General features: G+C 39.7%; 1 protein-coding gene across 1 annotated transcript in view; it reads right to left on the bottom strand.

Annotated features, from left to right (window-relative positions):
* The window catches only part of LOC107692740 (semaphorin-6D-like), a 21,946-nt gene that overhangs the window by 2,514 nt on the left and 5,551 nt on the right, over window positions 1-13,881 (bottom strand). Inside the window, exons 2-18 of the mRNA XM_016491910.1 lie at window positions 8,065-8,230; window positions 6,888-6,999; window positions 6,652-6,712; window positions 6,352-6,414; window positions 6,149-6,250; window positions 5,902-5,992; window positions 5,057-5,176; window positions 4,694-4,782; window positions 3,956-4,173; window positions 3,738-3,869; window positions 3,381-3,536; window positions 2,711-2,884; window positions 2,196-2,336; window positions 1,940-2,017; window positions 1,569-1,627; window positions 1,175-1,231; window positions 523-693 (exon numbers count right to left, since the gene is read on the bottom strand). Coding sequence (XP_016347396.1) covers window positions 523-693; window positions 1,175-1,231; window positions 1,569-1,627; window positions 1,940-2,017; window positions 2,196-2,336; window positions 2,711-2,884; window positions 3,381-3,536; window positions 3,738-3,869; window positions 3,956-4,173; window positions 4,694-4,782; window positions 5,057-5,176; window positions 5,902-5,992; window positions 6,149-6,250; window positions 6,352-6,414; window positions 6,652-6,712; window positions 6,888-6,999; window positions 8,065-8,179 — 1,939 coding nt within the window. The 5' untranslated portion in view covers window positions 8,180-8,230. The remainder of the gene's footprint in view (window positions 1-522; window positions 694-1,174; window positions 1,232-1,568; window positions 1,628-1,939; window positions 2,018-2,195; window positions 2,337-2,710; window positions 2,885-3,380; window positions 3,537-3,737; window positions 3,870-3,955; window positions 4,174-4,693; window positions 4,783-5,056; window positions 5,177-5,901; window positions 5,993-6,148; window positions 6,251-6,351; window positions 6,415-6,651; window positions 6,713-6,887; window positions 7,000-8,064; window positions 8,231-13,881) is intronic.

The raw sequence follows: 13,881 nt of genomic DNA, 5'->3' as shown, positions 1-13,881 counted from the left end.
GGGGGGGTGAGTGTTGTTAGTGTCCGCATATATTTGAAAGAGTTAGTTGGTGAATAATGTTGCTCGAGAAGTGCTTAAAAGTGTTGCTTAGCGGCAAGGCCTTTGGAAGATTTCCTAAAACCAAAAACCATGGGCAGAGAAAGAAAAGGATGAAAGAAGATAAAGATGTAGCCATTTAAGACAGATTGAACAAAAAATGTCAAAGAAAATGCATTAAAAGGGTTAAAAAGCTTTATACGCTGATGGAATCCAAGTATAGCTGCTTGTATCATCTCAATACACTTCAAGACAACTAGGCATTGTGCTGACCCGAAAGTTTTCAAGAGCACTTGCACTAGGAGTCTGCATCCCTACTTTGTTAATGTAGTGTGACTTACTGCAGTATTGCTTATCATGCCATTCTGGTAAGGAATGGGCTGCTATCAGAGATGTATGCACTCTCTCAGTAGACTAGCAGCACTAATAGCAGCTATTACCCAGAATTCCATGCAGCAGCGCAGAGTGCTCTGGTCAAGGCCTTACCCTCCAGCACACCTGGTATATGCTCAACAGAACGTGAAGTGGCTGGGTCATCTTGGAGCACAAATTTCCGTGAGCCAAAGAGTTGGGGAATCTGAGTGGGGATGGTTTGGGGTGATTGTATGGGTTCAGAGGTCGCGGGCACTGTGACTGACGATGATGGCAACTCCATGTCTGTAGCGACAAACAAACTGTTATAGAAACTGAGCCCATGATAGGCGCAACGTAACGATTGGAGTTAGTGCATACTGACAGGACGTCATACAGTACGTCAGTTTATAGGATTCATTGAGGTACATTTTTAGAGATTGACTCTGATGTTATGAACCATTACAGGGAAGTAATGGCTGTGCAGAGTCTCAGGTAAGGAAAATTTCAGCCTGAGAGGAGGGAAAGGATGAAGATTATCTCTAATAGAATGAGGAGACGACAATATAGTCCAGGGAGATGATAAAGTGGAGGCAGCACATATCCATGCAAGAATGAAAGAATGAATGAATGAAATGATGGCCAAGCTGGTGCTGAGAGATCAGGTGCCTCTCAATGATAATATAATGAAAAGCACAGGAATAAGGGTAGGTGCAGCAGTAGAGGAGAAAAGAAAGGGAGAAAGATGAACTCAAGGAATGAAATCAGTGCAGTACAGGAAACTAACCAGAGGTTGGGTCGCCATATGATTTGAAATCTGGCGCTGATGTAGTGGCCAAAAATTCTAAAAGAATTAAAGGAACAGGAAATCAGCATAAAATAACAAAAATAAAAGTCTGAAATTATAAAAATGCTAAAATAGTTTTTATTAAATTACAAAAGAATAAAAAAGTGTTTGTTTTCCTCTGGTTTACGCTGTATCGCTCTTTCACTTTCTGTAATGTTAAGGCGGGAGCCTACACAATGTATGTGTAAACATGTGAGTGTTTAATTGTCAGAGGAATTAGTATGATGTTTGTGTCATATGTGTTAATTTCAGTCAGCTGAGAGTGTGAGGGGGTTATTGACGTCACAACTTCTAACTAATGTTTCTGAAAAGGGGCACATGTTGATGAGCTCACCATGACAATCGCCGAGGTGAGCTGTGTTGCCGTATTCAACATCTTGCTCATAACCAGTTCTGCAAAACAGGAAAAAGAGTAATAAGATATTGAGTTTGTACTAAGGATGCACGTTTTGGGCATCATCATTAATATATACAGTTTTGCCTGTTTTTTTTTTTTGTTTTTTTTTTAAAACAGCAGGCATCAAAACATAAAATATATGTTTCATGAAGAAAAGTGGAAATGATAACTGTTAAGTGAGAAGAAGAAAGAATCTAGCTCAGCTTTGTAGGAAATCGGTTGCCAGTGACGATTGTTCAGTTTAGTGTTCTCAGTATATCCTCCTTGCATTTTCTAGTTAAATCTGAATATTTTCGTGATTGACTTACTGCACAGCTGCAGGAATGCGCTCACAAGCTCCATGTGCCATCCAGCCGCAGTAGGGGTCTCTAGATGCAATACAAGACCTGCAACACACCAAAAATATTGTTTATACCAACACAATATGGAAAATAAACACACTACACAATGGTTAAAGAGGTTTTGTGCTGTTCAGACTACAAAAATTAAACGTATTTGAATTGCATATGCCAAAAAAAATTAGATTTTGCTGCCTGTATAAACAGTGTTGCATTCAGGACTCACTTTTGACAGGAACTGTGTCGTTCACAGCGGCTGAGTGGTATTCTGACCACACAGCTGGAAAAGGCCACATAGAGTGTGTGGGTGTCTTTATCTAGATGGAAAGACAGAATTCGCCGATCGTCCTCATTGCTGGATAAACACCTGGGAGAAAAACAGAACAGACGGAGGGAGATGGTGAAGAACAGATAAATCACATTATCGGATCTATCCGTCAGTCACTGTTTTCTTCAGTCACAGTTCAGCAGAAGGATAACAAAAAACACACACACATTGACGAGGGAGAGTGAAAACATTTCGCTTTCACATTAAACAGATCTAATCTCATCTCAAAGGATCCAAAACATTCATTCAGGTCACAATTTGGGACTCATTTATATTAATTTACTCATTTAGTAAATAGCCAAGACTGCTTCATAAAATGACTCTGGTGTCTACAAATAAGTTTCCCACAATTTAAAGTCAAAGAGAATGTGCCTAGAGACTAATCATGAGACAATTATAGGATGAGAACATACTTGGCTTGGTTGAAAACATCGATCTCCTCTAATAGGATGCTGTCATTCAAAGACAGTGGGGACGTCTTAGCCAGAACTTTTAGGACCATGCCTGCCTCAGAGCCAATGAAAACCACCGTGTAATTCTTCTGGGGTCCTGCAGTGTTATCAACGGCGAGTGCCGTGAGCCTGTACCTACAAAGACAAAGGAAAAACAGGGCCGCTTTTCAGTTGCAAGGAGACGCCTAATTTACAACAGCTTAACTTGAGCTGACACAGGACAAAACATGTTGAAACGTGACATCTATCAAGACCTGAGCTAGTTAAATTAGGCATGCCAGTTGTTTAGAATGTGAAACCAACGCTCTTTGCTGGGAGGGTTATAAAATGTTTACCCGATACTTATTTAACAGCTGACATTGGGTCAAGATGGCAAACTGTTCAGTGTGTTGTATTGTAATTATAGGTTTTTATGTAAAAATCTGTGCTAGTATTAGATTTCTTTCTGATGGATATCAACAATTTTTTTCTGATTATGAAATGTAACCATTTCAGATAAATCAAAGAGAGCTGGTGGCTTTTCCTGTCAAAGTGGCCAGACTTTGCTGTTTGTCAAAATTGCAGCAAATCCTGCGAGAGTGTCAGATCAAGGTTTTTCAGACTGCCCTGAATGGTGGCACTGTGTCCGTACCTGACTCTTGTTTTGGTGAACCACGGTTCATCTCCAATGGAGGGGACTGAGGCGTCCATGAGTGGGTGTGACTTAATGAACTGAAGGGTCTCGTCTGGAAACTCGATTGAAGTTTTGTAAGACTCTGCTGAACCATGTCCCGCACAGCAGCCAGGTCTGAAAAGACAAAACACACACACATGCAGTTCTGGTTGAGGGAAAGAGGGCAAAGAGCCATGTGCCACATGCCTGTAAATCTATACCCGCCTCCATATGGCCACTGCACACACAGGTTAAATATGCAGCATGTCCAATTATCGCTTGTTAGTTATTAATGTCGCAATGATTAGCCCGTCACGCACTAGTGCATGCACCAACCTGGGCTTTGGCAGCTTCTCCTCTGGAAATGGCGTCCACACTGAATCTGGCGTCTTTTGCTCTTTGAAACGGCCATGGAATGCATTCTCAATGTCCACCATGGAGAACGCACACACCGCAGAGCCAGGGATACTGAATAAGCCAGAAACAGCGGCATTAGCGCTATTCAGCCTGTTTCCATGTGAAGATTTTGTGGAAAGGATTGTGGCAAGCTTTACCTGTTCAACTGTGTGGTGAAAACTCCAACCACAGAAGGCACCCCATTAATGTCGATGATGTCCGTAATAGCCTGGAGGACGTCAAAGTAGAAAAACGATTCTCCAGGAACGGAACAGTTCAGGCGAGCCTTAACAAAAGATGTCCAGTGTTTTTCCAGCACCCGCTGAGACCCTCCCATGTCATTTTTACAGATCCGAGCCACTCTGGAGTAAACCGCCTGCAGCGAGAGAAAAATAGCGGGAGAAACTCAGCATCGCTCTCTAAATAATAGAACTATCTCCCCAGTGGCTAAGTTGAATCTAAATATACGCAAGAAACATTTTATTTTTTATCTTAGAACAAAACTGCAGTGTGCTAGAGGTCTTGAATTAGCACCATGCAACCATCTTAATAATTCACTACTGTAAAACCTGCTCTCGATGCAGGTGTTGATTGCAATATTAACTAAACTTAAATATTCATTAGTCTGTGGTATAAAGAAGTCGTTATATAGGCCAATTTAAAGCAAATCCTGAGGCAATGGATGATATATTGACCCTCTGGGACAAACATTCATCTCTAAATAAATGCCTATGAATACTACATTAACATACAAATCAGAACTACATTAATACAGTTCAGAAACCATGGTATTACCATCTGATACCATCACTAATACCATGGTACATTACTTTTTGTGTGTGTTTTGTGAACATCTGTAGCAATGTTAGCATTGTGCATTACATTGCGAGTCATACCTTTCCCAAGTTGTTGTGCTCAGCTGCGATTTCTCTGAAAAAGAAGTAGACAAAATCCCCATAATCTACGGCGTGGAGAAAATGTGGCTCTGGAAGAGAAAGAGAGAGAAGCATTAGCATCCCTGCCGCTGACCTCAAGTTAAATTTTGATGCGTTTTTTTTGGAATGGCTGAGTGTTGACCTAGTTTGTGCCACAGGAAGCTGGATTTTACATCAACAACCGCCATTTTCTGCTCTCCCACACCGACTCATTTCTTTAAGTTACGGTTCAAGTTATAGGTCAGATGTGTACTGGGTTCAACAAGGTTAGCATAAAATGCTGACTAGCATGCACATTAAGCAGACAAGCGAGAGTTTCTGTACCTTTTAACCACTTAGAGTCATACTTGATGGTGCGAAGAGCAGAACCATCTCCCATGCTGCGATAAATCACAGCATCGCTGGCCAGGAAGTCTGCCACCGTCGCTGAGTACAGCTTACCATCTATGACATAAATATGTGAGCTTAAAACACACTTCAGCTTCATTACGCAATTACATACAACTCAAGCAATGTACTTGGAATTCAGCACACATTCGCAGAACACTAAACGCCTATTCACACCAAGAACGAAACAGAAAAGCGAAACAAATCTCAGAGGAAAGGTCTATTTAGACCAAACGAAAAAACAAACAAAAAAACACTGGTCATTTTTAAATGCAAGATATAATGAACAAGATATTTAATTTTTACTTCCTTGCACCTGCTCTTTTATATGTTCCAGGTACTGAAAAAAAAAAAGAAATTCTGCTATCTAAATAATAATAATAATAATAATAATAATAATAATGAATACAGTTTATTGTTTTAACCATATATCTAATTAAATTTAGTGAGTTTAATGCTTAAAACAAGAAAAATATTTTGATATTTGAATTAGCAAACAAGACAAAAATACAGATTAAGAGTTTTTTTGCAGTATGTGGCCTGTACAGACTCATTCAGATGCATGTGTGATATCAAAGTGTACTAATTCTCGCCAGGTTGTGCCGTTCCTGTCTGTAGCCTATACTAAAAGAGCTGGCGTGAAGACAGGACGTTCTCGTGGCATCTGATTTATGTGCAACATCAGTCTCGGCTCTCATTGGAGCGTTAATTTTATCCAAAACCTTTAAAATTCATGGCAAAGTTATTCATCATCCTCCTCATTATCCTGACAGCTCTCATACCAGCAAACAGGGCAGCGTTCGTCTGCTTGGCGTCAAACGGGCATCGGGCCAAACCGCTGATCTCTTCTCCATCAAACTCCAAGTTATCCAACTAAATAAGAGAGGGAAATAGATAGAAAATATAGAGATCCAGAGTCCTTATCTTCATTTTACTGTAAAACTGCTCCCAATCATATTAAACAGTCACTTATTAAAAGCAAAACAACAGGCAGACAGTCACATAGGCCTTATAAACAGCATGACCTACCCTGTAGTAACGGCACATGGGGTTGAAACCATTTGTTCCGCAGATGAACACAAGATCATCGTTTCTCGGAACCAGGACTTTAATGAAATTATGGCACTCGTCCTGAGAGGAAGACAAGATAGTGAGATTTATGGTCGCTTCAGTGCTGTAAATAATACAGAACCAGTGACAAGTGATTTATGCTGAAAAGGTGGAGGACTCACTCTGTGCTTTCCCTTCATGGCACATGTCTCCCTGTCCGCCTGTCCTGACCGCCACGTCAGCTTCTGTAACATCACACACCATCACCATTAGACACAGCTTCCCACCCGCACACTCTTAATCATTAACAATGTACTACACCATGGGCAGGGACAGAAAGACAGAAACAGAAACCTAGCGATTTACAAAAAGTGCTGCCATGACTGGAATTGGAACTTAGATTAACTTAGAGTTTTTATCACTTGTCACGCCTCGGTGAGACAAGAGCACTTTGGTCATAAATTAATTTACTGTGAACCCACCCTGTATGGAATAATCTCATTCCTGTAGGACTCTCTCAGACTCACTAAATACACCTGGTCCCTGCGAGAGAGAGAGAGAGAGAGAGAGAGAGAGAGAGAGAGAGAGAGAGAGAGAAAGAATTGGTTTACACACAAATTACTACTCATAGTTCTACTGTTCATCAACCAGCTCATCTGAACTGTCTGAACAGGTCAAACGGTTGAAGATCTCGCTTCCACATCCTGTGCTGACTTACCTGCCCGCGATGAAAAGCGTATCATGTATCTTGGTCATCAGCTGAAAGTCCAGTCTGTGCTGAGATTCGTTGCCAGAGGGGCGTCCACGGAACACGGGGTACTGTCGTGCATCTGCAGAACAAACAGATGCGCCGTTATTCAGTATTAGCGTCAACAGAGATCGATGTTGGTATTGATCGGTTGTGGCAATTACATGTTAAACAGCCCTGAAGAAAGACTTTGCTAAAGTAAGGAATATTACACCAGCAGGTCCCACATTGACGTCCAGCGAATGCACTGTCAGCATGCTGGAGTGTTTTCTCACTGCAGAGCACAGCAGTTATACAACGACTCTATTTGTGTATGTCTTCTTCCAAAGAATGTGGATGGTTGTTTCTTCAAAAAAATACAGGCACTTTCATGTCCCAAAAATTTCCATGCCTTACCATCATTTATTTTTGCAACCTTTCAAATTACTTATTGTGCTTTTATTGGTTTAATATAGAACCAAACCCAGACTTTCAATATTGAACTAGAAACATCCATTATCAAAAAATATATTATTTATTCGTATTATATTAGATTATTATAATGTTGTTTATTAAAACAAGAATGAAACAAGCCATTTCAATATTTAAATATTCTCAAAATGTTCTATATTTTCTTTAATTTGTGATGTCATTTCCAGCACAAATAATTTAGCTACTAAAGTTTATTTTTAAGTTAGTGTTAGTCAAAAGTGTCAATGAAGAAAATGTTTAGGATAAAATAGACACCTAAAACACGGAAATATGTGTATAAGAAAAAAAAACATGGATAAACATCAATTTAATTTTAGAATATTATCATATATTATAGAATATTATTGTCTGCCCAAGTGTAATTTTGTTAAATTATGCAAAAAGTGTGACTATTTTTGTGGCTCCTTTTTTCCTTTGAAAAAAAAAAATAAAAAAAATAATCCATTCTGTGTTGTATGTATATCCACTAGCCATTGCTTATGGGAAATGTGATGCACTAGTGAGAGTGTAAAAAAAGTGTGCTTTATGGCAGTTTACTTTCTAAAAGCCTGCAGTGCCAAAGGTACCTCTAGCTGAAGAAAGACCCGTGTGTGTTTTTTTTTTTTTTAAGAACTTGATAAAGATTTTATGCAGATGGAGACAATTCAGAAACAGTGTGGTGTCTGCTGGTTCTTACAGTGTCGGTCCACAACGTCTAAAGGGATGTTGTCCTCAGGAAAGCTCACAGCCTCCAGATGGGACACCAACAACAGCAGTAGCAGTAGGTCAATCATCAGTTCTCGCCACCCCATTGCTGGCACAGAGGTCACACACCTCCTGTACTGCACTTATGTAAATGTTACCTGCAACATACACAAACGCATGCAGTCAACACCATCAGCCATTATTTATAACTACTTCCTCTTGTGTTTTTTTGCATGACCTCTGTCAGGATTTGCTATGTAGATTAGAATGTCTGGTTTTTGTGTGTACGCATGTAGGTTCACTCCCAACAGATCATTTAGTGTGTGTGTGTATATGTGCATGTGTATTTGGCATCTGTCCATGAGAGGAAGGTCAAAAAACAGACAGAGAGGGTGTGGAAATCGAGCGCTTAAAGGGTTAGTTCAGTCAAAAATGAAAATTACCCCATGATTTACTTACCCTCAAGCCATTCTAGATGTATATGACTTTCTTCTTTCAGACAAATACAATCAGAGTTATATTAAATAATGCTTAGGCTAATCCATGCTTTATAATTGTAGTGGATGATAGCCCAAAATTTGAAGTCCAAAAAACTGCACCCATCGATTATAAAAGAAGTCTACACGGCTCCGTGGCATTAATAAAGGCCTTCCGAAGTTAATAAAAAACTTCCAAAGTTTTTGTAAGAAAAATATCCATATTTTACAACTTTATAAACCTTAATCTCTAACTTCTGCTAATTGTCGTATGTGCGTTCACGAGAGAGTGGCGTCCAGTGGATGACGTAGGGCATAGACGTAGCATAAGCTCCGGTGAGAATATGCGAGTCTCGCGAGAAACAAGTTTTGTTTACAGCAAAGGAAAACCAGTGTCCTCTTGGCTTATACTGAAATCGTTTTGTACTACTAATTCGTGACTGGTGTTTTATTTTGCTCTCTCCTCTGCACTTCCACGTTCGTCACTTCCGTGTTCGTCACCGCGTTTGCCTACGTGCTACGTCATCGCGCTACGTGCTCCGATTGTATTCGTCTGAAAGAAGAATGTCATATACACCTAGGATGGCTTGAGGGCAAGTAAATCAAGGGATAATTTTAATTTTTGGGTGAACTATCCCTTTAAGACACCACAAAAGCTAGCTCTGATACACACTTAAACACATACACTGTATTTAAGGATGTATTTTGTGTATTATTAAGTGTGCATGCGTGTGTTTGGATTGAGTACAATAATGGGGAGTGTGTTTGCTGTGCCTGGCACAGAAGTCTCCAAATGGACTTTCAAACAGGAAGATTTTCAGAGGTCTGCGTGCTGTGGTTGGGGTCTTATTCTGGAGAGACAATCATTTGTGCATATTAATGAGAAGTGTAAAGTCAAATATTTATATAAAGCTACAAATTATTCATGCCAGCAAAGCCCGAACGGATATAAACAATTTACATGGAGACAACAAACATCTTGGCAGAAAGAGAGAGTGTCACGATTCGCTGTGGGAGGAACGAGAGATAAACGTGCAGTACAAGCAAAAGTCTTTAATCCAGGAATCACAGGGGATAATCCACTCATAAGTTTGTAGGTACAGACATCTGTTGTGGCCGTTCTTGGCCGTTTTTCTGAGGCTTTTTTAATAGTGTTCATATCGATATCGGAATTATATCGTATCGACCGAAATTAAGAAATATATCGTGATATAAATTTTGGCCATATCGTCCAGCCCTAAGGTGCATAGAATCATAAAGTAATCAAACTAAGCAAGAAAAGGAAAAAGACCATAAAAGGAAACACAGGAAGAACTACGGAGGCAAAACGGGTCCAAAAATCTGACAGAGAGTGAGTGAGTCAGGCCTGAACCACTTCCTGAGTGCTCCCGCCACACATGCTTGCATACAGTATTGACATTTTTGCAATTAGCGGCCCTGCGCACCTGCACCCATGCTGTAATATGCATATGCTGCCTGTACCACCCTGCTATTATTGATTAGCTGTTGATTGATCAGTTCTCAATTAATCAGCTGAATGGGACGTGGCCTGGGGAAATTCTCCAACTGAAATACGATCCACAGTCCTTCAAGGAAAAGGAGATTCTCTGCTCATCTGTTGCCATAATGGATCTTCATTTCTACAGACTGACTACAAGTGATTCTGGGCTATCATGCTTTGATCGGATCAATAGAAATGACTCTTTCTCTGGCAATTTTTTATATGAGATGAGAGAATAGGTTGATGATATGAGAAGACGAATTTATGAAAAGAGACGGAGAGACAAAAGACAAGCTTAGAATAGAAGACAAGAAAAGAAAGGGAAAAAATTAAAAAGGGAGGGAAAAAGGCAAGATGAGACGAGGTGAGAAAAGAAAAGGTCAAGATGAGAGAAAGGAAAGAAGAGGTGCCGAGACAAGCATGAGAGACAAGATATGATGAAAAGAAGAGACAAGATGAGAAGACAAGAGACAAGACAAGGCAAGAATTGAAGCAAGGAGAAGAGCTGAGAAAAGAATGAGAGGCTAGATGAGAATTGAACATATGAGACAAGAAGTGAAAAAGGAAAGAAAAGATGAGATGAGAAAAGAAATGGTTGAGATTAGAAGAAGAAGACAAGAGGAGCTGAGACGAGATACAAATTGTATAGACAAGAAGGACACACCAGATGAGATGAGATAAGTATGAGAGACGAGATGAGACAGGAACAAAATTAATAAGGAGAGGCAAGACAAGATCAGAGCCAAGAGAAGGAGAGACAAGATGAAAAGAAATGAGACAAGACGAGGCAAGAATTGAAAAAAAGAGAGGCAAGGAGAGGACATGAGACAGGGATGAGACACTAGATGAAAATAAAACAGATGATACAAGAAAAGAAGGGGACAAGATGAGAAAAAAGAGACAAGAGAAGCTGAGACAAGACACTACAGATACTATGAGAAGGACACACCAGATTACATTAGAGAAGAATGAGATGAGAGGAGAAGGAGAGACAAGATGAGACCAAAAGTGAAGGAAAGACACGATGAGAAGAAAAGAGGCAAAATGAGGCAAGAACTGAAGCAAGGAGACACAAGGAAAAACATATGAGACAGGGATGAGAGACAAAATAAAAACCAGAACAGATGATTCCAGAAAAAAAAGAAGAGAAGAAAAGATGACAAGGTGGAAAATGGAGACAAGATGGAGAAGGACAGAAAGAAAGAGAACAAACAAGATGAGGAAGACACACTGGATGAGATGAAACAAGCATGAGAGACAATATGAGATGAGAAGAGAATGATCAAAATGAACACAAGATGAGAAAAGGAGAAGGAGATGAGACAAAAATGAAGATGAAGTTGCCCTTGCCCATGTGAGCTTGAGCGATTAAAAGCTTTAATGTTTGGACACTCAGTGGAAGTCAAAGGTCAAGGGGTCAAAAAATGTGTCTATCATAACCGAGTTCCAAATGAATTTATTTTCCCAAGTGCATCCTTTATCTGTACAGAAGTGCACACATCATCAGAATGGCGCTCTTGGAGGGGTCGGGAAACACGTATGGATTAAGCGATGTGTACAAGAGGAGTGGAAAATGGAGACAAGATGGAGAAGGACAGAAAGAAAGAGAACAAACAAGATGAGGAAGACACACTGGATGAGATGAAACAAGCATGAGAGACAATATGAGATGAGAAGAGAATGATCAAAATGAACACAAGATGAGAAAAGGAGAAGGAGATGAGACAAAAATGAAGATGAAGTTGCCCTTGCCCATGTGAGCTTGAGCGATTAAAAGCTTTAATGTTTGGACACTCAGTGGAAGTCAAAGGTCAAGGGGTCAAAAAATGTGTCTATCATAACCGAGTTCCAAATGAATTTATTTTCCCAAGTGCATCCTTTATCTGTACAGAAGTGCACACATCATCAGAATGGCGCTCTTGGAGGGGTCGGGAAACACGTATGGATTAAGCGATGTGTACAAGAGGAGCCCCAGTTTAATACAGCACTGAGAGTCTAATCACAGCTTCACAGCGCCGTATCTTTCCTCCACCTGGATATTACATCAAGAAATAAAGAAGGATATTTCCAGCACCCTGGAACATATTCATTGTCAATGACAGAAATTCCTCAGAAGCTCTAATCATTATTCATAGAAACACCACAGGGAGTCACGCAGACACGCTACAATACCACAACAATTCCTGCGCACAAAAAACACCAGGCTTGGGCAAAGAGAGCAAGGGAAACCTAATGCAAAACAGAAACAAAGGACATACAAAGGTCAGCCGTCTTGAATTTCTTTTCAATATACAGCGAGCGCAACGTGTTTTCTATTGAATGACTTGGTTTGGTTTTCCTTTCTTGCCCTCCGGTGTATGAGCCTGGACAGGCCCTGCGTGGAGAGAGGCGACTAGTCACGCAACCTGTTAGTGTTTAGCTGCTCCCCGGCTGCTCTCATTACAGCCTCTCTCTCTGCGATGCAATCACACTCTCGTTGATGTTTTTGGCTGCGTTTCCCGGGATGCTGGCACGCTGCTTGTGCTGGCAGGTCGTTCCAGTAAGATTGCCTGCAGCAGATCCACCCAGCGCCCGCCCACGAGTGTCCAGCTGCAGGAAATGCGACAGTGAAGGCCAAAAGAAATGAACAAAGCCAGTCGGTGACGCTCTGTGGCTTCAGTTAACCTTGTGAAATAAATGCTCCCCAATGGAAAAAATCTGTGCAGCTAAGGTTAGTTTAATGCATCCTGATGCAGGAGAGAATTATGTCACTTAAGTGAGGAGCTGCATTTCACAATCACTTTGCTTTAGTTTAACATGAACCCTGCAGCTCTGCCTGAGGCCTGACACCGAGAAGGAAGGTGAAAGAATAAATCAACAGAAGCTCTAAAATAGGGTTGGCCAGTATGATCGTATATACCACACGATGGGAGAAATGTGCCAGATGCTAGAGAATCTGTGCTACACCATGGTAGCATTATTTACACATAAGAGCACAAGAAGAAACATGGAAAAATGTGACAGTGCAGAGAAGGGACGTGTGCCAAACTTGTTTTTGAACTTGTATTTACAGTAAGTGTAGAACTAGGAATTAAAGGTATTTGTTAAGCACACCACAAAACAGAGTTTAATAATTTATGATTGCCTAGCAACATTCCCAGGTTTCTGCGTTATATAAAACAAAACTTTCTGCATTTTTACAATTTCAAAAAATTGTTTACTATATTTTTATACCAGTTTTACAAATGAGGACGTCCCCAAATGGAGGTTTTTGACAATTTTGTCAGGTTTTTGCTCACTTTTGGGTACAAATTTGTCCCCAAAATATGGTTAAGTAGGTACACACACACACACACACATATATGTGTGTATATACACAGTATATTTTGCATTGTGCTATGGTATTGTCAGAATTTTGAGTCTGAACTATAATGTTTGTTTTACAGTTTTTCATTTCAAGAGGTATTGTATAAAATCTATAAAAAGTTATATAAGTATACTTAAAATCCATATGCAATATATAAAACAAACATGCAGTCACAATCACATATATCAGATATTTTACACTGCCCTGTGGCAATGTGACTCATCAGATCTGAATTTAGTGTCTGAACTATTAGTTTAATAAAGTATCAGTTTAATAAAATTCTGACTATAAGTCAGACACACCATTCTTTATGAATAATTATATATTGTCCAAATGTAACATTTCTATAAATTAATACATAATAATCTAGTCAGTTAATTATCTTTCGTTTGTAATGTATATAAATAACTGGATTATGCACATAAGAACTATATCTTTATCTAACTAACTAATATATATATATATATATATATATATATATATATA

This window comes from Sinocyclocheilus anshuiensis, unplaced genomic scaffold (assembly GCF_001515605.1).
Source record: "Sinocyclocheilus anshuiensis isolate Anshui unplaced genomic scaffold, SAMN03320099.WGS_v1.1 scaffold1131, whole genome shotgun sequence".
Lineage (NCBI taxonomy): Eukaryota > Metazoa > Chordata > Actinopteri > Cypriniformes > Cyprinidae > Sinocyclocheilus > Sinocyclocheilus anshuiensis.
Note: the sequence above shows the minus strand (reverse complement) of the source record. Positions and strands in the feature narration are given on the sequence as shown.